Raw genomic sequence first — 27569 nt, 5'->3', positions numbered from 1 at the left:
AGTGACGATTCCCTTCTTTATCCTTCTTTTTTCTCTTTGTCTACCCAATATGGGTGGGGGACACAGGCAAAGAATACACCCACGGTATCCCCTGCCTGTCATAAGAGGAGACTAAAAGGGGCGACCAAGGGATGATTGACTCAGAACCATGAAACTAATTGTGATTAGTACCATCATGCGGGGAACAGCATAGGCCGCCTTTACTTGTGAGTAGTACCTCTCTGTTAGGTCCTCAATACTTTTGTGATTCGTAGCAGTCCAGCGGGGTTCACTGTGGGTTTCCAGTACCTGTGATTAGTACCACTAAATGCGGAACAACACGGGCTTACGTCCCGTGATTAGTACCATTATGAGAGACATACCACGGGTCTGGGCGTTGCCTCTGGTTAGTAACACAATATGAGCGACACCGTGTGTCTTCGTTGCCTGTGTTTAGTACCCACTATGTGAGGAACACCACGGGAATACCGGCGCCCGTGATTAGTACACCTAGGTGGGGAACACTATGGGCATTGCCTATGAGTGGCAACATTATGTGAGAAACAACAGAGGTCTGCATTACCTGTACGGTGTACAATTCTTGTCATTAGTGCCATAATGTTTGGAACGCCGTGACTTTACGCTACCTTTGATTAGTACCGCAACTTGAAATACTATGGTTCTGTTTTACTAGCGAGAAGTGCCATAATGAGGGACCGTTGACATGGATATTGAACCCCTTTAGACAAGCATCATCGATTCAGGATTGTGCTTTGGAAGCAGTCCCTTGGTCAGTAATATTGTTTCTGGAATTGTGAGGCATTGCGGGTCAGATCCACTGATCATTTTAAATTCATATTCATCAATTCATTTTTCATCATCACGTTTTGAATTCTGGTCAGTGGATGAATTTTGTACTTTTAAATTGCATTTTGCCTCATTTCATACCATAGGGGCCGATGACCTCGATGTTAGGTCCCTTCAAACAACAATCATCATCATCATTTCTTTCCATACCTGCATGCCCTCGTACCCATATTATTTTGACTATATTGTACTTTGAGAGCTTCAGAAGAAGTGAATGGCAATACCAGACAATTCTGGATATTATCCGGACTGTTTCTAGTGCCTTAATGGCTGCTTGGCTGTCCATTAAAATGAAAATGTTCTTATTCCTATAGTCCATTTTCAGATTTTCTTCAAGACATGTTGTGATAATTATCACTTCTGCTTGAAAGACTGTAGTGTGTTTGCCCAGGCTCATCTGGATTGATCTCTCAAATCTTTCCCCTTTGATCCCTCCTCCTGTGTCATCCCCAGTCTTTGAGCCATCAGTCCACCACACTCTATCTTCTTTTTCAGTATTCCATTTGTTGATATCCCAGTCTTCTTTTTTTATTATCTGGATCCCAAATGTTTTTCAAAGTTGTACTTTGGAATCATATGATCAGAAGGCATGTGTAGAGCTTCCTTTGTTATTACTCTGTTAATTTTACAGTGTCCTAGATTGGGTCTTCGTGCATTCCAGCACTCTGATTGTGCCAATCTATATGAACTCATTCTAGCCTGTACTTTTATGAAATTGCATAGTGATGGGAGGTCTAGTAAAGTATTCAAGGCTTCTGTTGGCGTAGTTCTCATAGCCCCAGTTATGGCTATGCATGCCATTCTCTGTAGGCTATCCAATCTACTACTGACTTTTCCTTGGCTTACTTTCTGCCACCAGATGATTGCAGCATAGGCCATCAAGGGTCTAATGATCATTGTATATATCCACATTACCATTGATGGTCTTAGGCCCCATGTCTTCCCGACTGCTCTTTTACATGCATACAGCAAGTTCTTGGCCCGGATTATGTTCCTTTCTATATGTGGATTCCAGGTTAGATTTTTATCTAACACTACACCTAGGTGCAGTGCCTGTTCTTCCATATATATATATCTTGCCCAAAGAGCTTCAGTGATCTCTTTCCCTCTAATTTCCTCCTTCTTGTAAAAGGACAAGAGTTATCTTGTTATGGTTGACTGATAGTTGTTCTTCCCAACACCAGTTCTCCACAAGGTTAAGTGATCTTTGCTGATTTTGTGTTAAAAAATTATTCGGAGAATTGAGGAAAACTAAATTTCCAGCATGACCGTGTCTTTACCACCGAGTTAATTTTCCTCAGTAGAGGTGAATTAATTTTTGCAAATGTTCTGTGAACTGGCTAGTGACAAGATGTAAACATCACAAATAACTGATTCACATGACCTTTAGAATTGCACACGTTGCATAGGTGGTTGAATGAGACTCCTGAGTTTGGTTCTGGGCTCAATTCCACGTGAAGCAATGGATAGTATCACAAAATGGAGTAATGATGTAGATGGTTTGGCAACCTTGCTCCCGGTCAGGCGCCCTCTACCCGTTCCTGTGGTAGACCATACACCTTCACTTCTACACCACGTCCAAGAATTAATTTTACATGCAGATACTACTAACAAGCATTCATTAATTTTTAAATCCATACACAATTCTCAGTTAGTCAAGGAGTGCTTTGGAACTATTTTTACGGATTTTATTACTCTTTGCCATTAAAAAACATAAACTCTCTGTGAACTTGTATCACTATGGAGCTGCTTCCCGCCATCTTGTACTTGCATTCACTTGTTGCACCTTTTTACTTATATCTATATCCAGCCTTGCGGTTTTGCATTAGTTTGTTTCTTCGGTATTTGAAGCTATCAACTATTTCAAGGTTCTCATTTCCAGTATTTATTATTCCTTTCCCTACTCTGTCACCTTATCACCATCATTTTGCTCTTTTCTGCACTGAATTTCATTCCTTATTTCACAATTTTCTCGTTCAGTGTGTCCAGTTGGTCTTGTACTCCCTGAGTGTCCATGCCCAACACCACATTATCATCGGCAAATATCACTCTACTTCATCTCCCTTTCATCAAATACTTCCTTTTACTCCTTCACAATTTCATCCATTACCATTATAAATAATAGTGGTGGTAGCATACTCCCCTGTCTTGGCCCAGTAACACTCCTAAACAATTCCATCCTCTCAACTTGGGTCTGGACACATGTAGATTTGCATGTAGATTTCTAGTGTTTGTTTGCCAACTCCATTTCCTAGAATTGTTTCCCTCATGGGTTCATTATCATATGCTTACGCTATATTGAAAAATGTTTTCTCTAGATCACTAGATCTTTGCTATACACTCAATGTCTTTCCATTAATTGTTTCATTGTAGAGGTGGGGTCCACCATTCATGTGCTATTTCTAAAGCCATATTGCTCCTCTTTTAACTGTCCTTTCTTCTCAATCTCCAGTCTCCTTTCTATTATACTTTCCATTATTTTTGCATCTTCTGTTATAAGTGTAATTCGTCTATAGTTTTATCACATACGTTCTTGTCCTCCTCCTTAAATGCTGGTATTTTATTCCCTTTCCCTATTTTTCAGGTACACATTTCTGTAACCATATACATTTTACCAATCTTAACACCCATTGCCGGCCATCGTGCCTTTTATCATCCCATCTGTCCCAGCTGCTTTTCCCATTTCCATTTTTCTCATTGTTAGTTCCACCTCTAACATTGTATTGGCACTCTCCTGTTCTAAGTTTACACCCTGTACTTCCAGTATCTTTTCTGCTAAATTTTCCACATTTAATACACTGCCAAAAAAAATTATCCAAACACCATGAAATAAGGAATGTAGAATATGGAAATGCTGGTAATATATTTGTCGAGGTAACATGTTTAATTGATTAAAGGTACAGGACTACAGGTTAATATCCATGCAAGAAAAGCCATCGCAAATGTGCCATGTGGGTCCATTAATAACCGGTGTAATCGTCTGACTGTTGAATGCAGGCATGCAAACGTGCATGCATTGTGTCATGTAGGTGCCAGATGTCAGCTTGTGGGATGGAGTTCCATGCCTGTTGCACTTGGTCGGTCAATACAGGGGCGGTTAATGCTGGTTGTGGAGGACACGAGTTCTTGTCCAATGATATCCCATACATGCTCAATTGGGGACAGATTGGGGGATCGAGCAGGCCATGGCAACGTGTCAACACTCTGTAGAGCATGTTGGGTTACAGCAGCAGCATGGAGGCATGTATTGTCCTGTTGGCAAACACCCCCGGGAATGCTGTTCATGTATGGCAGCACAACAGGTCAAATCACCAGACAGACGTACACATCTCTAGTCAGGGTGCATGGGATAACCACGAGAGTGCTCCTGCTGTCATAGGAAATTGCTCTCCATACCAGAACTCCCGGTGTAGGTCCAGTGTGTCGATGCTGCAGATAGGTGGAATGCAGGCCCTCACCTTGATTCCTGGACAGCAGACATCACGATTTGTCTTGCCCCCTTGTATTAAATGGACACTTTACATGTTCCAAGACACTTTTTTTTAAACACCAGGCTATGTCATTGTTTTTAAACCATTCTGCAGGCATACAGATTTCCTTTTGAATGCTTGTACTATTTCGAGTCCAAGAAATTGAGAGAAAGAAATGTACATAGGAATGCTGTAGTAGCCGTGGAGCTAATTCTTCTGTACAGGGCTCATTCCAAACCATTCGTTGGCCATCTTGCATTTTAATTAGTGTATATTCTGAGAATTCTAGTGGCCTGGGAATGTTGTCAGTGACTGTTTACTCACAGATTGCCAACAGATTTTCCAACCTAGCATGCATAATTCTGTCTTTAATCACTTGTCACTAATAAGGTCGATGTCAGGTAGTTCATTTTAACTTGACAAGGAAGAGACTTAAACCCACTACTTAATTGTTGAGGCAGAAATATCGTACCATTTCAATCACCCAGTAAACATGAGTAAGAAGGGACGAGCGTGTTTAGATATCAAGACCAAAAAAAAAAAAAAGAGTAATTACAGAAAGTGTGAAAGGACTTTCACAGAGAAAGCTTGCTGAAAAATTCAAATGTAAGAAAACTTGAACACAGTTGTAAAGAATAAAAATAAAATGTCACGTGTGTGGGAGGAAAATAGAAATCGAGGAGTGAAGAGAAAGCGGTACTCAATTTTCGCAGAAGTGAATGTTGCAGTATATGACTGGCTCATGTGTGTTCAGGCAAAGAAACTATGGGTGGACCAATGTTGCAAGAAAAAGCACAAGAAATTGCAAATGATCTGAAAATTGAGATTTTTAAATAGACAAACTTGTGTCACTGGATTTCGAGTACGGGGACAACACAATGTGACCACTTCAGTCTTTAATTCCTTTTCGAGAATATTGCAGTAAAGAAAAAAGAGCTAAATTTACACACACAGCTGAATGATTAGTTTCAGAAGCTGTAATGTTTGTAAATGCTGTAAAGTTACTTCTAATATCTGCCAGGAAAATATTTAGTTAGAAATGATCTAGAATAATAAAAATAAAAATGTATGCATATTTTTAAGGTAGATGTTCTTTGTCGTAAAAGTATTTGATTCATTTTTACAACCTTGTTTCCGCATACACCTCTTGTAACGGACATTTCTCCACGGAACCGATAGTATCCACAGAAGAGAGGTTCGATTGTGTTTCGTATAGCATTTAAAGATCCATTCCAGTTATCAGAAAGGTAATAATTTGTTCGTCCCCGTGGTGTAGGGGGCAACGCGTCCACCAGTCACCCGGCGGCCCCAGGTTCGATTTTCGGCCGGATCAAGGGTTTTAAATTTTAAATGATTAATAATCCTGGCCTGGGGACTGGGTGTTTGTGTCGTCCTTAATGTTCCTTTCCTCACATTCAACACTCTACACTTCCGCACTTTACACGCAGGTTCATATCGTATGCTGCAAGTAGTGGCAAAAGATCTCTAGAGGTCGACGCCACGAACAAATATCATTTTAAAAAAGGTAATAATTTCCTAAAATAAATAATGCAATAACCTGGTAAATATTGTTTAAAAGCAGTTCAAGTGAATATATGGTATTTCTCTGGCAAAATAGTCAATGTTGGTGATTATTGCTACTCTTCATATTCAAATATTGCGCAGTAAGTACACAGTCAAGAAAACAACAAGAGTAATTTATGAGCCAATTCCTGCATTCTGTTATTTATATTCCTGTGTAATTCAAGTCTCTGGCATACTTTACACCTTTGAATTTTCTGCATTTAAGAGCACTTTTAATTTTTTGCTAGATTGTAGGGAAAAAAATGTGTCTAATTAGCATTGAGTTTTACCTATATTTCTATTGTTTCAGTGAACTTATTTTAATTAGGATATATTTAAGCACAGTTTAGAATTGTAGTGTAGTTATTTTTGTAGAAGGTATCTTGCTTGCTTTATTGGTGTGTAACTTAATTCTTGTGTAGCAGAAGAAAAAACTCTACTAATTATTTAGTTCTACCGTACCCACATTTATATTGTTTTAGTAATCAGGATAGGTATAACCCCTCACGTCTCTTTCCTGGAATATTCTGATTTTTCCTTGCGTGTCATTTACAATATTCCACAACATGATCCCCGCTCTAGTGGGTCGCTTACAAGATATTCCACTGGCTACCATAAGTTTACAGATAATTATGGTTGATGGCAGGAGAGTATTTGAAAACTTCTATGAACACACTTGGAACCAGAAGTGACTACTTAAATACAGTAATTTCACTTTCTGAACCGAGCCAGTGGGCCGTGTGGTTAGGTGCACCGCTGTGATCTTGCATTCTGGAGATAGTGGGTTCGAACCCCACTGGTGGCAATCCTGGAGATGGTTTTCCATGGTTTCCCATTTTTACACCAGGCTGTACCTTAATTAAGGCCATGTTCATTGCCTTCCCACTCCTAGCCTTTTCCTATCCCATTGTTGCCATAATAACTGTCATTGTGACATAAAGCAAATTGAAATATTTTTTTCATAATCCTGTTTTTTTAAAGAAGAAATATGAAGTAATTAATTATCCTGTTCAAATCTATCTTCCATCAACTAACTTAAGTGGTTTTGAATTCCCTTTTTTAGTGCATGTTCCCATTTTTTAAACATATTTCTTATTTTGTTCCTTTTTTGACTGAATATCGCAAAAATTTACCTAATTCCCATATTTTTCTGGGAAACATAATTTTCTGAGACAAGCAAAAATGGCTTATGATAAATATCATTCATCAGCTGATTCCCCTAGATGTCTACTGAAATCACAGAGAAAAGGTCTTTTTATTCCCTCGGGTGACAAATATTGAAACCTGACGCGCAAAAATTGACTAATTGTGCCAACGAGAACTGTTAGGTGGAGAAAGCTTTTGTGCAAGACATATAGAAATATTTTATGCATGCACATGAATTTTCCACCCTCAGTAGAGGCCCTGCAAAAATATTGTTCATGGAAGTCAGTCGTAATCACAGTTGGACTTGACCAACGAGACCTGTAGCACATATTGTATCAATGAGATCTAATCAAAAACATACATTAAGACTTAGTATAATTTTTAGAAAGTAATTCTTTACTACATTTAGATCGTTATGTGAACTAATTTATGATTAATTTAAACTTTGTGATATGATTGCGAGTGTTAAGTAAAATGCCAAAACCACCTTCAAGGAGTATCCAGTTATGGAATAAAGTAAGCTGTTTAAAGGACAGTTTCATTAAAAGTGACAATAAGATTATATGCTGTTCTTTGTGTGACATCAGTATTAAGGTAGATGAAAAACATATAACAGAATAATTCAACATCTTTAGTATGTAAGGCATCAGAAAAATAATTTCATGGGAAAGTTTTGCCAGTCATTCATACAGACATCTTTGCAGAAGGCAGAAGAGAACAGCAAGAATTGGAATGCTTTCTTCACCAACTTTCCAGGTGCCTTTGTATAATGCAGCATTTCCTTTCATAAAGAAAATATGCTTTGATTTCTTTGAAAAGTACACAGAAATATCTGTGCCAGATGAAAATACTCTGTGAAATAATAAACGAAGCCAGTGTAGAAAATTTTAAAGATGTGAAAGGTGAGAGCATCCCCTTTGTTTCAATTTCAATGAAATGATTGATTCTGTCTTGAGAGCTTTTACTTAATAATAATAATAATAATAATAATAATAATAATAATAATAATAATTGCTTTACGACCCACTAACTACTTAAATAGTTTTTTAAGACATCACGGTGCCGGAAATTAGTCCTGCAGGAGTTCTTTTACGTGTTAGTAAATCTACAGACATGAGGCCGACGTGTTTGAGCACCTTCAAATGCCACTGAACTGAGCCAGGATTGAACCTGCCAGTTGGAGTCAGAAGGTTAGTGCCTCAAAAGTCTGAGCCACTGAGCCCGGCACTTCACTGAATGTCAGTTCTGAATTTCTTAGGAATATATACATTTTTAGGCTTGCGCTGATGAAGGGATTCATCCTAAACTATATGTTCACATCCAAAAGTTGTTGCATTTCAAGCCCCCTTTCAGCTCATCAGCAATGATGCCAGTGAACTGGAAACAATACTGCATGAACTTAAGAAGTCTCCCAAGCTGTGGGACTAAAAATGGACCTACAGAAAACTAAAATTATGAGCCCAAACAACGTGTAGGTTACCATCAACAGCTACATCCTTGAGAATGTTGATGAGTATGTGTTCCTGGGCCACAATATTAAACTTGAGCTAGGCAACCAGACAGAAGGGATTACCAGAAGAATAGGGTTGACCTGAGCGGCATTCAGTAAACTCGGCTACTTTCTCTGTGAATCAAACTTCCCTATAAATGTCAAAAGGAAGGTATACAATATGAGCATCCTACCAGTTATAACCTATGGGCTTGTAACTGTGACTTTAATGCTCAAAACCTCAGACAGACTCTGAATTTGCCAGAAAGTGATGGAGTATGTGATGCTAGGAGTCAGCTTGAAGGACTGAATACCGAACCAGGAGATTATTATTATGTTGTCCTGCATTTCCAACAACAATTTCCTCCCTTCAACAATAAAAAAAGCAATAAAAAGGACCCTCTTTCTTGGTATTAAGTAAAAATTGAATTTACTGTAGCCACAGCAACACCACATTGTGAAGCAGCTAGCCTACAAGAGAGTAGAATTATTATTAAGTGAAGTAATGTTTATTTGTACACACAGTCTTATTTGACACGAGACACACAATGTTGTTGATGAAAGCTTTTCTAACTGTTGCCCACCACATACAATACATTACTTCAGTGTAGTAAACTTTGGTGCACACACATATGGCAGGAACCTCATCAGATGCTGCGAGTATCCTAGTGAGAAGTGTTTATAGGTCGCGCGTTGGTGTCACATGCACGTGGCTTTTGATATACCACCACAAGAAGAAATCCAGAAAAGTCAGATCAGGAATGTGTGCTGACCTTGCAGTTGGCCTCCTCTTTCGATCCAATGCCTGGGATATGTGCTATGTACATAATGTATTGCACAAGGAAAGTGTGCAGGATCTCCATTTAGTTGCATCCACATCAAAATGTATGGTATCAATGACGCATCCTCTAACAGTTGTGGCAGAATATCTTGCAAAAAACATATGGTATATCATCCTTTTCATATGTGGTGGCAGAAGGAACAGTCCAACAAGGTGATTGCTAATAATATTGGCCCATATATTCACGGTGAACCTATGTTGGTAGTTGTGTTCAAATATGGCAGGATTACACTGAACGGATATGGCTGTTAAGACGATTAAAGAAGCTGTCTCTTATGAACTGTGCCTCATCTGTGACAAACACATACCGGTAGTTTTGAAAATTGTGTTCATTAGCACAATGGCCACCAGCCACTGACAAAATTGCACTCGTCCTGGAAAATCCTCCATACTCTAACCCTGAACTCACTGGCAATGATAAGAGTGCAGCTGGCTGTTGTGCAGTGAAAAATGGGCTGATAGATTGCTCTTCTTCTTCATGTGCAAGTACTTCCTGTTCAGTTGCAGGTGCTCAAGCCCGACGTCCAACAAACCTGTCTTTTGAGCCGGCGGTGAATGTTTTGAAATGTATGGCGCTGTGGATGGTGTCTTGTCGGATATTGTTTGTGGTACATGTATTGAGCTTCATGTTCATTACCGGCAGCTCTGCTGTAGATGAAGTGCATCCTTGGAGATTTACAAACATGTATCAGTGTTCCACCAATAGCCCCCTTCATGGATATTGCACACACAACCAATACAGTACTGCACTGCAAACAACCCACTGGATGCTGGGCACACGAATGACAAGTGGATGTACCCAGTCCATGTGTTACATGTACTAGCATCCAGTATGACTGCCTGTCATCATCCAAATCAGTGCCCCATTTTACCGTCTGCATACCTCAGTCAGAATTTACAATGCCATGTAATGCCTACATTAAATGCATTGTCAATTCTGCATTGTTTAGCTATGTTGAATATTTTGGAAAAAAATAAATTTAAAATTGTTCATTATGTCATTCGTATCCTTCCCAGGCTTGCCCTGACTCAAGGTTGTGTCCTAGGTTATTATTTATAAGTTTCATATTCCGTATTGATTGGATTCAATGTAATAGACAAGAAAAATGTTCCACCGATCAATACATTTATTGTGGATGAACTACTACACTAGTACCGGTTTCGACCTATCTTGGCCATCATCAGCTAGCACACCAATTTTACAGTCATGGGATAAATTACAAAGAAGTTACTTAAGAGCATCCGGATGTCTGATAAAAAATGGAAGTAAAATATATTGCAGTATGTTGCTTTTAATTGCTCTGATTAAAAGTAGTGATTGTTAGAATAAATTAAAACCTATTGATTGAGCATGGACTTGAGTACATAAACACATTAAAATATATATGCCACATCATAAGACACTAAAAATATATAGCACATTAAACACATTAAAACATGGTATATTTTAAAAACGTCTATTAAAATTTGAGTTCATGTTGCGTTGCATGTATTGATCGGTGGAAGATTTTTCTTGTCTATTACATTGTGTCCTAGGTTATACGTTCATCTTCAAGAATCATTAAACTTCGACCTCTTATGGGCTACTTCAGTTTTTGCATCACCTTTTCAATCACTTGGTACCGAGCTCGATAGCTGCAGTCGCTTAAGTGCGGCCAGTATTCGGAAGATAGTAGGTTCGAACCCCACTGTCGGCAGCCCTGCAGATAGTTCTCCGTGGTTTCCCATTTTCACACCAGGCAAATGCTGGGGCTGTACCTTAATTAAGGCCACGGCAGCTTCCTTCCCACTCCTAGCCCTTCCCTGTCCCATCATCGCCATAACACCTATCTGTGTCGGTGTGACGTAAAGCAATTAGCAAAAAAAAAAATCACTTGGTGTATAGCATAGTGTACAACCAGGGTGTTCATGAACTTCTATACTAAGTTATGTGAAATTCTGTAGAGTCATTTTCTTGTGATGTCATAACTACAGTAACTAATTAAAACTACCTTCAACTTTTGTATACCTAATCCAAGATAAAAATATAGTATGAGTTGAAAATTAGTGCACAGACAAAATTATCTATATATATAAAATAACTCGTACTGACTGACTGACTGATTCATCATCGCCGAGCCAAAACTACTGGACATAAAGAAATGAAATTTTGGGGATACATTCATATTAACATGCAGGTGCTCACTAAGGAAGGATTTTTGGATATTCTGTCGCTTAGGGGGTGGAAAGGGGGGTGAATTTTAAAAATGAGGATATCTATATCTTAAAAATGTAAGCCTACAATCGTAAAAATTGGTATATGGAAACTCCTTTAAAAATGAAGAAACTTATTTCTTCGTTTTCGGAAAATCACATTAAGGGGGGGGGGGGGGGTGAAAAGGGCAGAAAAGGGGTTAATCACCTTTTATGAGGGGATTTATATCTCAAAAACTGAAGATGTTACAGACATGAAAATTGAAATTTGGAATCTCCTTTGAAAATAAACAGGTATTCTTGTGTTTTTGGATAATCCGATGACTAGGGGGTGAACAGGAGTGACAAACGGGCTGAATTAAAAAGAAAACTATATCTGCAAATTATCCCAGACATGTAACATATTACAGATTTGAAAACTGGTATTTGGAATTCCCTGTAAAAGTAAAGAAACATAAATATTTTTTCGTGAAATCCACTTAAGAGGAACTGAAAAGGGGATGAAATTCTAAATTAGAGTATTTACAGCACATCTCAAAAACTTAACATGTTGCAGACATGAAAATTGGTATTTGGAATCTCCTTTAAAAATAAGAAAATACGTATTCTTCGGTTTTCGGAAAAACACTTAACAGGGGGAGGGAATTGAAAAATTAGTTGAATTATTTGTATGAGAATATATATACCAAAAAACCTAAAGATGTTACAAACGTGAAAACTGGTATATGGAATCTCCTTTAAAAATGAAGAAACACGCATTTGGTGGGGGAATCAAGTTGGTAGGGGGGGGTGTGATGAAAACGGAAATGAATTCCTTTTACGAGGATACATATATCTCAAAAACTGAAAATGTTACAGTCGTGATAATTGGTATTTGGAAGCTCTTTCATAGAAACGGGTACTGTTTGTTTTTGGAAGATTCGCTTGAGTGGGGAGTGTGAAAGGAAGTAAAAAAAAAATTGAACTATCTTTCTGGAGAAACTTATATCTCAAAACAGAAGGTTACAGGCGTGGAAATTGGTATTTGGATTCTCTTTTAAAAATAAAGAAACACGCATTTTTTTGGGTGGGGGGAAACTAACTTAACGGGCGGGGGTGGAGTGAAAAAGGAGTTTAATTCCTTTATATGAGGATACATATATCTCAAAACTGAAGATGTTTTTTGGTTTTCGGAAAATTCACTTAATGATGTAGATGTTGATTCCCATAGGGAACCTAAAATATTTGTCCTGAATGAGTAAATTTATAATACCAATATAATGGTCCTTTATTGGACATTATAAATTTTCCAGCTAACTCATTCTTGGTTGCCTGCGTTTCGCCCTCGTGTGCTAAGTTAGGCTCGTCATTTGGGACCTAGCACACCACCCAAGACGCAAGGCTAGTGCATACCGTGGAGGCCACTGCATAAGCTATTTGAAGGCACCAGCAGTGCCAATGCACTATGAGAGCCATGTCTCATTACCAAAAAATAGATGCCTGCCTGGCCATCAAATGATGTAGATGTTGATTCCCATAGGGAACCTAAAATATTTGTCCTGAATGAGTAAATTTATAATACCAATATAATGGTCCTTTATTGGACATTATAAATTTTCCAGCTAACTCATTCTTGGTTGCCTGCGTTTCGCCCTCGTGTGCTAAGTTAGGCTCGTCAGTTGGGACCTAGCACACCACCCAAGACGCAAGGCTAGTGCATACCGTGGAGGCCACTGCATAAGCTATTTGAAGCCACCAGCAGTGCCAATGCACTATGAGAGCCATGTCTCATTACCAAAAAATAGATGCCTGCCTGGCCATCAAATGATGTAGATGTTGATTCCCATAGGGAACCTAAAATATTTGTCCTGAATGAGTAAATTTATAATACCAATATAATGGTCCTTTATTGGACATTATAAATTTTCCAGCTAACTCATTCTTGGTTGCCTGCGTTTCGCCCTCGTGTGCTAAGTTAGGCTCGTCAGTTGGGACCTAGCACACCACCCAAGACGCAAGGCTAGTGCATACCGTGGAGGCCACTGCATAAGCTATTTGAAGCCACCAGCAGTGCCAATGCACTATGAGAGCCATGTCTCATTACCAAAAAATAGATGCCTGCCTGGCCATCAAATGATGTAGATGTTGATTCCCATAGGGAACCTAAAATATTTGTCCTGAATGAGTAAATTTATAATACCAATATAATGGTCCTTTATTGGACATTATAAATTTTCCAGCTAACTCATTCTTGGTTGCCTGCGTTTCGCCCTCGTGTGCTAAGTTAGGCTCGTCAGTTGGGACCTAGCACACCACCCAAGACGCAAGGCTAGTGCATACCGTGGAGGCCACTGCATAAGCTATTTGAAGCCACCAGCAGTGCCAATGCACTATGAGAGCCATGTCTCATTACCAAAAAATAGATGCCTGCCTGGCCATCAAATGATGTAGATGTTGATTCCCATAGGGAACCTAAAATATTTGTCCTGAATGAGTAAATTTATAATACCAATATAATGGTCCTTTATTGGACATTATAAATTTTCCAGCTAACTCATTCTTGGTTGCCTGCGTTTCGCCCTCGTGTGCTAAGTTAGGCTCGTCAGTTGGGACCTAGCACACCACCCAAGACGCAAGGCTAGTGCATACCGTGGAGGCCACTGCATAAGCTATTTGAAGCCACCAGCAGTGCCAATGCACTATGAGAGCCATGTCTCATTACCAAAAAATAGATGCCTGCCTGGCCATCAAATGATGTAGATGTTGATTCCCATAGGGAACCTAAAATATTTGTCCTGAATGAGTAAATTTATAATACCAATATAATGGTCCTTTATTGGACATTATAAATTTTCCAGCTAACTCATTCTTGGTTGCCTGCGTTTCGCCCTCGTGTGCTAAGTTAGGCTCGTCATTTGGGACCTAGCACACCACCCAAGACGCAAGGCTAGTGCATACCGTGGAGGCCACTGCATAAGCTATTTGAAGCCACCAGCAGTGCCAATGCACTATGAGAGCCATGTCTCATTACCAAAAAATAGATGCCTGCCTGGCCATCAAATGATGTAGATGTTGATTCCCATAGGGAACCTAAAATATTTGTCCTGAATGAGTAAATTTATAATACCAATATAATGGTCCTTTATTGGACATTATAAATTTTCCAGCTAACTCATTCTTGGTTGCCTGCGTTTCGCCCTAACTTAGCACACGAGGGCGAAACGCAGGCAACCAAGAATGAGTTAGCTGGAAAATTTATAATGTCCAATAAAGGACCATTATATTGGTATTATAAATTTACTCATTCAGGACAAATATTTTAGGTTCCCTATGGGAATCAACATCTACATCATTTGATGGCCAGGCAGGCATCTATTTTTTGGTAATGAGACATGGCTCTCATAGTGCATTGGCACTGCTGGTGGCTTCAAATAGCTTATGCAGTGGCCTCCACGGTATGCACTAGCCTTGCGTCTTGGGTGGTGTGCTAGGTCCCAACTGACGAGCCTAACTTAGCACACGAGGGCAAAACGCAGGCAACCAAGAATGAGTTAGCTGGAAAATTTATAATGTCCAATAAAGGACCATTATATTGGTATTATAAATTCACTTAAGGTGATAGGGTGAAAGGAAGTGAAAAAATGAATTCTTTTTATGGAAAACTTATATCTCAATAACTTGCGGTTACACACATGAAGATTTGTATTTGGAATCCCCTTCAAAAAATAAACACGCATTTTTTGGAGGGCAAATCAACTTAACGGGCTGGGTGAAATAGGAGTTGAATTCCTTTTATGAGGATCCTTATACCTCAGAAACTGAAGATGTTAGAGGCATTAACATTTGTCTTTGGAATTTTCTTTCAAAGTATGAGGACACTTATATCTCGAAAATTAAAGATGTAAAAGACGTGAAAATTGATATTTGGAATTTCCTTTAAAAGCAAAGAAACACACACACTTTTGGGGATGGGGGAATCAACTTAACGGGTAGGAAGGGGGTGAAAAAGGAATTGAATTAAATTTATGAGGATACTTATACCGTATCTCAAAATTGAAGATGTTACAGACGTGAAAATTAGTATTTGGAATCTCCTTTAAAAATAAAGAAACATGCATTTGTTTTCTTTGGAAAATTGACATAAGGGGTGTAGGGTTGAAAATAAGTAAATAAGGAGTTGAAATATGCCTATGAGGATCCTTTATCTTAGAAAATAAAGCCTTTACAGATGTGAAAGTTGGTATTTTGAATTTACTTTCAAAATAAAGAAACACGTATTTTTTTGTTTTCGTAAAGGCCACTTAATATTACATGTTATAAACCTCATTATTGGTCCGTATTGAAAATTTACTGTTCAAAAAGAATAAAGGTGTTCATTATCTCTGGCAAGATAGTTTTAGTATGATCATTGACAGTGTTCCATTAAAATGTTTTCATTGATGTATCAATATTCACATTATATGTACCAAATTTTAGTAATTACCTAATCTTTTAGCTTCTGTTGTAATATTATATGTACTTTTGAAGATTATATTTTAGGCTGAAGATGCCCTAAATTGAGGACGAAACATGGCCCAAATAAGTGTTGTTGCGTTTTATGTAACCGCTATAAGTAGAAATAAAGTATTGAGTTGGTGGATTACTGAACACCTTTATTATTTTTTAAGTCCACTTAAGGTGGTAGAGGGGTGGAAGGTAGTGAAGAGGTAGAAGAAGAAGAAGAAGTTTAATTATTTTTATGAGTATACATTTATTTAAAAAACTGAAGGTGTTACAGATGTACAGAAATGAAAACTGGTATTTGGAATCTCCTCAAAAGTAATGAAATACGTTTTTTTTTTTTTTTTTTCGGAAAATCCAGTTAAGAGGCTGGAAGTAATTGGAAAAGCAGTAGAATTTTTAAAATGAGTACCAGTATATCTACATTTTATGTCAAAAACTTAATATGTTAGAGACAAGAAACTTGGTACAGTATTTGGAACAACCTTTAAAAATACAGGAACATGTACCTCTTTGTTTTTGGATGAGGTACTTAACGGGGAGTGAAAAAAAGTGAAAAATATTTGAATTATTTCTTATGAGGATACTTATATCTTAAAAGATGAAGATGTTAGAGACGTGAAAATTGGTATTTGGAACCTCCTTTAAAAATAAAGAAACAGGTATTTTTGTTTTCAGAAAATACATTTACTGTTGATGGGGGTGGGGGAAGGACTGATCAAGGGGTTGTATTCTTTTTACGGGGATACTTATGTATATCTCAAAAACTGAAAATGTTACAGACATGAGAATAGGTATTTGGAATCTCCTTTAAAAATAAAGGAACTTGTATTTATTTTTTCGACTGGAGAGAAGATTGTTTCTCATATGTACAGTTCTATGTCGCTTGGTCGTCTTAGCACCAAATGGTAATACCACAAACATGGTTTACAAAGAATTTCTGGGGTAAATGAAACTTACTTTTTGGATGAGTGTTTATACTTTAGGAATTTTCAGATAATGTCTTAGTACAATGCCGAGGAACGATTACTTTGATCAAATTATGAAATCCACGCGAGTGAAGCTGCAGGTAATTGCTAGTAATTTTATATATGTAGATATGATGCATGTTAGAGCAGTGTATTAGGTAATGCATCTGTTGTTTCCTCTTAATGTACTAAACATTCCTCTTTGTGCAAAGTTTTGTAACATGCTTTTTCTTTGTTTTTAGGCATCAGTCCTCATCTAAGTTCATCTCTGCAGCACTATGGAATATAAACTCTTGTACAGTGTCCTGGAAGTTTTTGTATTGGGTAGGTATTCTACTACTTAGTTGTTGTTTGTCTCAGCAAGTTTGCTTTTTTTTTTTTTTTTTTTTTTTTTTTTTTTTAACTTCATGCCATTCTGTAGCAGTAATACTTGATTATGTTTATGCTTCCTAGAACTATCTTACTTTAAAGGAATAGTGCTGCATATTGAAATATTCCAGTTAATGTGCATTTTATGTCTGCAATCTGTGAATAATGTTCATAAAATGTCTGTCTTGTAGGTATCATTGCTACTGAGTAATGTTATCGTGATAAATATTGGTGGTTATAAATTCATATTGAGAACAGAAGGTTATAAACTGTGTTACATGATATGACCCCTGTGTTGGCTTGCTGGTGCAAGTAGAAACTGATCTTTAGATTCTTCCTTTTCCATTTAGCCAGAGGAAGTGGCATAAATTAATTTTTATCATGTTTTAAATTACAGATATTCTATTATAAATATCTTAATATTTGTGGGTTTCTTATTCTTCTACCACTTATCCCCACCCCTGTGAGGTTTCAGATGTGAACTACGTCTCATATATTGATTTGGCCCTGTTATACAGCTGGATGTCCTTCCAGACACCAACCCTATGTGGAGGAATATGTATTCACTATTTCATGTTTCTGATGTAGATAGTAGTATGGCATGTTGTGTGTGTATGAAGAGGGGAGTGTTGGAACAAACGTAAACACCCAGAGTTGGAGGAATTAACAAGATGAGATTAAAATCCCCCAGCCCTGCCAGGAATCGAACTGGGAACTTCTGACCTTTAGGCCTCAATGCTGACCATTTAGCCAAGGAGCTGGACTGTCGGTGTGATATGTTAAAGCGGCATGTCATATCACATCCTGATCTATCTATTTACTGCATACAAATTTTCTTTATATCATATACCGTATTTGCTCGCATATAACTTGACACCGCATATATCTCGCACCCTGTTTTTAACATTTGAAATTGCAGGGAAAAATCCCCGCACATAACTCACATTAATTTCTGACATTGTCATAAAGACATACGGTACGCACACAAAATAATGTTTGGGTATTCGGTGGACATGCCTACATTAAATATCAGGACTGTACCAATTGCTGTTATGGTACTTTGTATGTAACAGTGCAAGAAGAAGCTGCATTTCTTTCTACCTGCAGAATGGTTGAGGCTAGCTGTTGTAACAAAAATACCTAACTCGCAAACCACTGCCACAAGGCCACATTCCTAGCCAGTCAGTCACACTCAGCAATCCCTCTCACTCTTCCGTCTGTCAACATGCTTATCGCTACCTGTCTGGCAGAGCTGTTCACATGAACTGGGAGTGTTTCCTTCAATCAATCAATACTGATCTGCATTTAGGGCAGTCGCCCAGGTGGCAAATTCCCTGTCTATTGTATTCCTAGCCTTTTCTTAAATGATTGCAAGGAAATTGGAAATTTATTGAACATCTCCCTCGTTAAGTTATTCCAATCCTAACGCCCCTTCCTATAAACGAATATTTGCCCCAATTTGTCCTCTTGAATTCCAACTTGATCTTCATATTGTGATCTTTCCTACTTTAAAGACACCACTCAAACTTATTCGTTTACTAATGTCATTCCAAGCCATCTCTCCGCTGACAGATCGGAACATACTGCATAGTCCAGCAGCTTGTCTTCTTTCTTCCAAGTCTTCCCAGCCCAAACTTTGCAACATTTTTGTAACGCTACTCTTTTGTCGGAAATCACCCAAAACAAATCGAGCTGCTTTTCTTTGGATTTTTTCCATTTCTTGAATCAAGTTATCCTGGTGCGGGTCCAATACACTGCAACCATACTCTGGTTAGGGTCTTACCAGAGACTCATATTCCCTCTCCTTTACATGCTTACTACAACCCCTAAACACCCTCATAAACGTGTGCAGAGATCTGAACCCTTTATTTACAATCCTATTTATGTGATTACCCCAATGAAGTTCTTTCCTTATATTAACATCGAGATACATACAATGATCCCTGAAAGGAACTTTCACCCCATCAACACAGTAATTAAAACTGAGAGGACTTTTCCTATTTGTGAAACTCATAACCTGACTTTTAACCCTGTTTATCATCATGCCATTGCCTGCTGTCCATTTCACAACATTATCAATATCATTTTGTAGTTGCTCACAATCTTGTAACTTACTTATTACTCTATACAGAATAACATCATCTGCAAAAAGCCTTATCTCTGATTCCAGTTCTTCACTCATATCATTTATATATATAAGAAAACGTAAAGGTCCAATAATACTGTCTTGAGGAATTCCCCTCTTAATTATTACAGGGTCAGATAAAGCTTTGCCTACTCTAATTCCGTGTCCAGGCAGTCAAGTGATCACGGTATTAGGTATTGTCCATCTGTTGTATTTTTGACAAGTACCAGTATTCTGTCTTCACGTTTCATTGTTGTTTCCCAGTTAAGTTTTCTTGTCTAGGTCGATCTTTAAGTTATGGAGGAACGTGGGAGTTAAACAGCTGGGTTTAAACTCAAAGTGGTAAAATGTGCTTAAGAACATTGTAATAGAGCTGCCGGTCGAGAATTCAGTGTGACTGAGTTTAATGTTTGCTACTGGCGTAAACAGAAAGCTGCTCTAGAAACCGCCAACTAAACACGTTAGGCATTCAGAGGGCCAAAAACTGCTAAGTTTCCTGAGCTGGAAGACGAGTTGCTTCATTACGTTACAGAGTTGAGAAATGATGGCTTTAGTACCTCGCACAGGATGCTACGTTTCAAAGTCACAAACTAGCAATTAAAGGAGGAATCAGCTGTTCAGATCTGAAAGTGAGCCAGGGTTGGATCCGTAGATTCATGACACGAAAGGGATTGTGTCTGCGAAGGCAAACATCTCTCTGCCAGAGAATGCCAAGCGATTTCAGCAACAAAATCGTAGATTTTCATCACCATGTGATAGCAATGCGGAAGAAAAACATTTACCTCTTATCTCAAATTGGCAATGCAGATCAAACCCCGATAAACTTCAGCATGCCATACAACACCACCATGAACAAGAAGGGAGAATCTAGGGTGCTTGTACATACAACTGGGTGTGAGAGATAGCGTTGCACTGCCGTGCTAGCAATAACTGCAGACGGAAGAAAATTGCCACCGTACGTTATTTTCAAGAGAAAAATGGTGCTTAAAGCAAAGTTTCCCATAGGCATTCATGTACGGATTCAAGAGAAAGGATTAATGGATACAGCTCTTGTCCAGGACTGGATCCTTACAGTGTGAGGAGCACGGCCAGGGGCACTGCTTCGATGTCCGGCAATGCTAGTGTTGGACAAATTCTGCAGACACTTGGTGGAAGATACGAAGAAATGTCTTCAGGAAATGAAAACCGATCTCGTAATTCCTGGTGAACTCACTCATTGTCTACTGCCCTTAGAAGTTTCCCTTAACAAGCCCTTCAAGGACAACAAACGTAAATTGTACGCCTTATGGATGGTAGGAGGGGAACATGAGCTGACGCCAGCAGGCAAAATAAAGAGGCCGTCAGGTGAACTCGTGTGTGATTCAGTTATGCGGGAATGGGTTATGGTGTCGACAGACATTATTGTGAAGAGTTTCTTGAAGACAGGCATCACAAATGCATTGGACGGAAGTCAGGATGATGCAGATGGGATGGTGACCAGAAGGATGCACGCAGGGACTGAAGGCAGTGACAATGAATAGGGTAAGTATGCCAGTTGTCTTGTTTAAATAGCCTAATGCAAATTTTTGGGAATACAATCTTTTGCACACAAATCCCTGCATATATCACGCACTGAAAATGTTCAGTTATTGTTTGTCAAAAAAGTGCAAGTTATATGTAAGCAAATACGGTATTCCCTTGACACTTTGACCCCAAGCAAACTATTGACCCTGAAATGACTTTTAAAATTCTTTGTTCAGATTTAAAATAATGCATTAGATGTGCTATTGTCATATAGTGCTTTCAGTTAAATGTTGGTAACAATTACGACATGTGAAAATGTTTTCTTGTTTGTTGCATATTATGAATGCACTGAGCGAATTGGCTGCATGGTTAGGGGAGCGTAGCTGTGAGCTTGCATTTGGGAGATGGTAGGCTTGAATACCACCGTCGGCAGCACTAAAGATGGTTTTCTGTGGTTTCCCATTTTCATATTAGGCAAATGCTGTGGCTGTACCGTAATTAAAACCACGGCCGCTACCTTAGCAATCCTAGCCCTTTCCCATCCTTGTGTCGCTGAAAACCTTTGATTCGTTAGTGCAACATTAAACCACTAGCATTATGAATGCAAGACCAGTGAATTCATTCTACAATGAATCATTTGTTGTGTCTATAATACGGACCTTTACAATATCTACACTACTTTTTTATCCAAGCTCAGGGTGCCAAATGTTTTAACAGTAGGAAATTTGATTATGCAACATTTTTAACAAAATCCCAACTTTCAAATGAGTTTTCATAACTAATTAATATAATTAGTAAATAAGAGGATTGTGATGGCCCAAGGACAATCTTTCTAGAAAAATTTCCAAAATTCAATTCAAACAAGACACACATTAATTAAAACACATATATTGATTTGAATGTCTCTTGTCATTTTTATGTATTGCTAAGCTGAAGATATCTCGCATCAAGAGACGAAACATATCCTTATAAACAAGTGTCATTCTTGATTCTCGATATCCAATTCCACTTCTTTACTCATATCATTCATATATTAAGAAAACATCGAAGTCCAGTAATACTGCCTTGGGGGAATTTCCTCTCTTAATGATTACAGGATGTGATAATATTTCACCTAATGTAATTCTCAGAGTTCAATTTCCTAGAAATATAGCCAGCCTTTCAGTCACTTTTGTCTAATCCAATTGCACTCATTTTTTCCAGTAGTCTCCCGTGATCTACCCTATCAAAATCCTTAAACAGGTCAATCGCGAAACAGCCTATTTGATCTGAATCTAAGATACCTGCTATATCTTGCTGGAATCCTGAAAGTTGAGCTTCACTGGAATAACTTTTCATAAACCTGACCTGCCTTGTATCGAACCAGTCTAAAATAATCAGAAATAATGCTTTCCCAAAGCTTACATGAAACACATGTCAAATTGACTGGCATGTAATTTACGGCTTTATGTGAACTTTTTAGTTTTAGCTCACTTTTTGGATTCAATTATGTTTTACATTAATCCTTTTTTCACTGAATTTGTCTCAGCAAGTTATTTATTGCTCCATCTAGTGATGTAAATATTGTATATTGTTATTATTTTTATTTCCGTCATGTCTCCTTCGTTTTTTCTTTTGTCCCTTCATTATGTTTTTAGCACATTTTTAGTTTATTATATAGATTACTTTAACCCCCCTTATTTCACTGAAGATGGCCCGAACGAGTCGAAACATGTTGGAATTTTTTGCTCCAGCTAATGATGGAATTATGATTTGTATTGAATTAGGAGGATACTTTTAATTTTTCCTTTGTAAAGTGAAAACCGTCATTACGAATGATTCTAATATCTTGTAACAGGCTGACTTGTGACGTATAACACAATGGTTGTCATGACAAAGCACCGGGTCGCCATCGGTATGTATACGGCTATATTTTACTTGGTACAGCCCATCAAGGCAGTGGAATAGTCACTTGCCAGGCACGAGCTGGGACAATATTATAAAAAAGAAACAAATATCTAAGCCGGGCTTTCTGCCTAGGTTGAACACGTGCTCATTGGAGCATGGTAGGTGTTACGATGTGCACACTGTTGTAATAGTGACTCCATGGGCGACATTTTGAAGCTCGGTTTGATTTTCATGCATGGATACAGAGGCAAATGGAACACGATCACGTGTTTGCATTGAAATCTTGTTTTCAGGCGAGCCACAATTTCATAACAGTGGCACTGCGAATCATCATAAGTGGCACTACTGGAATATTGTGATTGGGATGAAAGTGATTTGGTATGGAAGATCCCTTCGACAGAAGGCTGGCTGATGTTTGCCTCTTGTGCTACTACATGAGTATTTAAGTGATGATTTGCCTGGATAGCTTCTAAAACTACCCCCAGCAATATCACCATTGTCACTGCCACCTCTCTAACAGCATCGTTCCACATTGCTAAATACATATGTGGTTGATTGCCATCTGTATGCAAATCTCGCATGGTACAGGCATTGTGACTGTTGTGTGTTTGGTCTTGCTTCACCATAGGTGAAGAGCGTATCAACAAAATGTAAGGAATTTCTCCTTGTTTTCTTGACGCGGCAAAAGCCCAAAAGCTGCAATTAGACAATTGGTCATTTAGACTGTTATTGAAGAAATACATAAATGTAAATATCAGTGTCATCTTATTCAATTTCTTTTCAGTGCTCCACCATAATTCTGTTTATCATGTCTATCACACTGTTCTTGTACTTCAGGCTTCATTGTTTAACATATCTTTGTGATTAAAATTCCGGTATACCCCACAGTAAGTTTCACCTTATGTGGTATTACCGATATCCTGACTAGATTCTGTTAAGTTTGGTCTGATTTTGTTAGAGTAATAACAATAATGATTATTAGATTGATGCTTCATGACCCATATTAATAATAATGTTTTTAATGTGTGTAAGAGGTAGTCAATGATTTTAATTTTGTATAATTATTGAATATTAATGTAATTAGAAGAAATTTTTATCGAGTTGCAATTATCTGTGACAGGTTGAACAGCCACCAGAGTGCATTAGTGTTGTTCGTGTTTAGTATTGTTACCAGACCTAGTAGGGTATATAACGGTCATGAACAGCGTCAGAAGTTGATTGATCACTGTGAAGGACATGCAAATGCCGTGTACTCATGTGAGACAGCGTTATCATCAGCTGACAGAGTTTGAAAGGGGCCTTATTGTGGTCTCCATTTGGCTGGCTGGTCAAATCTTGCAATATCCAGATTTGTGGGGCATTCGGATGCGACAGTGGCCCACTGTTGGACTGCACGGGAACGTTAGGACAGGCATATTCGTCATCGACGTTCTGGTCAACCAATTCTGACCAACACTAGCGAGGAACACCGTATTGTGCACCAAGCACATCGTAACCCCTTCACATCAGCGCCTGCCATCCGAGAACAAGTAATGGACTCCCTGCAACATTCTATATCATCCCGTACCATTGGTTGGAGACTAGCAGCAGCCAGGCTAGGGAATTACCGTCCCATGCATAGACTACCGTTAATTCTACAACACAAATGGTAGGACTGCTGATGAATAGTATCGCATTGCGTTCAGGGACAATTCGCGATTCTGCATTGCCCCAGATGACCATAGAGTGCGAGTATGGCAGCGAGGGTCACAGCTGGTAGTGATAGAGGGAAATCTGATGACACAATGGTACGTCACGGATATCTTGCATCCTTATGTGTTACTTCTCGTGACAGTATTGTAGTGCCATTTTTCATCAGGCCAATGCTCGTCCACTCACGGCTCATGTCTCTGTGAACTGTCTGTGTGAAGTTGAGGTACTCTCATGGCCAGCAAGATCCCCAGATCTGTCCTCGATGAGCCAAGAAACCTTTTCTTGACATTTTACTTTCTGTTCTGTCCTACTAACGTTGTGAGATTTTAATATGGTGGTCACAACAGATGGCAGTGAGATCGCTCTTGTGATCTCAGTCATCTCTTGCAGGAATGAGCTATTCTGTTCTGTGATTTTCGCTAACCTGATTTTTTGTCTCTTACTATCCCGATGGGGGATTGTGTTCCTTATATTAAATGTTACGATATATAATCTGACTAGGATGGATGCTCTAGTGACCTCATATTTGCATGGTATGTAAGGCATAGTTCCATGTGGAAGGTTCACAATTTATATTTAGTAGTATCTTAACCTCATGCAAAGTTAATGTTTTGCTTCACGTCTATGCAGGTGTATTGGCAGACACGATAACCTGAATTATTGTTTCCTTTTTGCATTCCTTTATGTGAGGTGTTTTAGTCATTTTAATTTTATTCATGCTTTCGTTATTCAGCCAGCCCATTCTGAGTGGCGGTGCCCTTGCTTTCATTTATTTTTGCTTTGTGTTACTTGAGTCTTGATTATAAACAATGCGAGACATTTTAATGTCATTTGGTTTTGTGCCTGTTTCTTTTATTTGCCATGGTTTACTGGATACTTTTTCTTAATTTTTTTTTTTTTTAATATGCACTGTTGATTGAGTCGTGCATGCTCCCGCTGCATATTCATCCATACGTTCTGCCGAGGTAAGGTATTATGATCCCTAACCAAGTTAATTTACCTATTGCAGAAATATGTGTATTTGTACGGAAGTTAAGTGATGGGATTCTACCGTCGTATGAGATATATGAGGAGCTACTCAATATTGGTGTTCTATTTCATGTGATAAGATTGCATTCCAAATCTGATATATTCTGGTCTCCTAGCTATTCTCCCTACTTGTGTGATTGAGTTTTAAACGACTGTGTTAATGTTTCGCCTTCTTTCTAATTTTAACCCAGATCTGCCCAAAATTGTTTTTTTGCTTGAATATGAAGATTAATGGTATATAGCTGACCTATAGGTTGTATGATGATCCCCAATGTAAAGAATTTTAGGACCAAGTACATTGCATGGACATGAGGGGGTGTCCTATTAAAAGGACAGTGGGCAAAAGGGGTATAATAAGAAAAATGTGTATGCCATTCTAATGTTATATTATTCTTAATTCAAATCTAATACAAGCAGTCTGATTACATAATCAGTTGTTAGAGTTTGAACTCTCAAAACACTTCACATGTAGCGTTATGTTGCACTTCTTGCACCTCAGACGCTTTTTTTTTTTTCGCATACCCTGCACCTTGTTTGCTTCCCTTGCGATTAAATCATGTGAACTACTTGGTCATATCGGGAATCAGAATTTTCTAGCGGCGATGGATGACTGCGCTTTTTTGCCGTTTCAGGTTCCAAGTCATGTGTTGTCCACATGTATGCAGTTTTAGAAGACATGGTCAGTTTTGGGTGGTTTTCCTCAGTAATGTAGCAGTTAGAAGTGTTACAACTTCATCTACTAAATCGTCTTATTCAGGGTACATCATTTCAGCATCAGCACGTAACTGTGATCCAGGAAAATGATTCACGTTCAAATCGTCCTCTTCACCGGATTCCTCATAAGTAACGATGTCATCCATGGAACTAGGTGGTAACACAGCAACAGCCGACACATTGCAGTCTGGTTCTTCCTCCAGAATTGACAAAATATTGTTCAGAGACAAGCTGGAATAGAGGAGAAACAAACTATGTGATAGTACCCCTTGTGCCCACTGTCCTATAAAGAGGACACTCAAATATAAACAAAAATCACATAGTCAATTATTTGCTACCAAGAATTCATTACTTGTACCTTGACCAACATATCACACCAATTGGATTATAAATATCAACAAAAGGCACTGCGTAACTTACCCTTCATTCTTCCGGCGCACGAGCTTTTCCATGATGCCAAAGTCTGGTTGTTATAAAGCTATCAACAATGTACAGAAACTTCTTTAAATTGCTTGAAACCAAAACAAATTTCAGTTTATATCTTAAGTGTGCTACCAACATAAAAATTAGCACCAGTTTTTTCTTGACAGCTTAGGCAGTAGTAAAAGATGGTGGGTATGTCTTCTGTCCTTAAAATAGGACAGTGGGCAGATCTGGGTTAATTCTTTGATTTTGTATGCCATTACATAATCTTCCCTTTTCTTTTGTGGGAGGACATTTTGTTATCGTGACGTCAAGCGTCCCAGGTAGACGAAAAACCTTTTCCCTTTTCTTTGTTCATAGTCCTTTTATTTTACTCCTTGTGGCGCTATGTCTGCCCCGCTCCAAAATAGGCTTTACACCAGGAACATTGTCTTGGAAACGATGAATAATAACTGATTTTGAGGTGAACAAGAAAGAAAGGCAAGCAGTAGGAGCTTAAATGAGATCAATATTGTTCAATGACATCAGTCATAAGAGTGATTTTAAGAGGGAGAATTCCAGGTAATAGTAATTCCCTCTTATAATCTTAAAACTCCAATAAGTAAAGGAACCAAAGTCTGTAAGTAGTGGCCTATCGCCAAACTTGTATTCTTTATCCTGTGTATGATTATGTTATCAATAAGTGTTTATGGGCCCTGCGCCGCAGTCTTTTAATTATGTGTTTGCATATAGTCGGAATTACTCAGCTTCTTTTTACTCAATTTAATTAATTGGTGCCTTAATAAATGTGTGTGACTTCATCTTATCATTTCTATCAATTAGACTAGTTCAT

At 38.4% G+C, this 27569-nt stretch overlaps 1 protein-coding gene across 7 annotated transcripts in view; it reads left to right on the top strand.

The window, feature by feature from the left end:
• Nucleotides 1–27569, top strand: part of Ctns (Cystinosin) — a 636400-nt gene that overhangs the window by 217306 nt on the left and 391525 nt on the right. For all 7 annotated transcript variants that reach the window (XR_010859250.2, XR_010859248.2, XR_010859246.2 and 4 more), the window contains exon 2: nt 17238–17319. Coding sequence is in view for 2 of the 7 variants with exons in the window: in XM_067140511.2 (XP_066996612.2) it covers nt 17274–17319 (46 nt within the window). In the remaining 5 variants the exon portion in view is untranslated. The remainder of the gene's footprint in view (nt 1–17237; nt 17320–27569) is intronic.

Source organism: Anabrus simplex, chromosome 2 (genome assembly GCF_040414725.1).
Source record: "Anabrus simplex isolate iqAnaSimp1 chromosome 2, ASM4041472v1, whole genome shotgun sequence".
In the NCBI taxonomy this organism is placed as follows: domain Eukaryota; kingdom Metazoa; phylum Arthropoda; class Insecta; order Orthoptera; family Tettigoniidae; genus Anabrus; species Anabrus simplex.
Note: the sequence above shows the minus strand (reverse complement) of the source record. Positions and strands in the feature narration are given on the sequence as shown.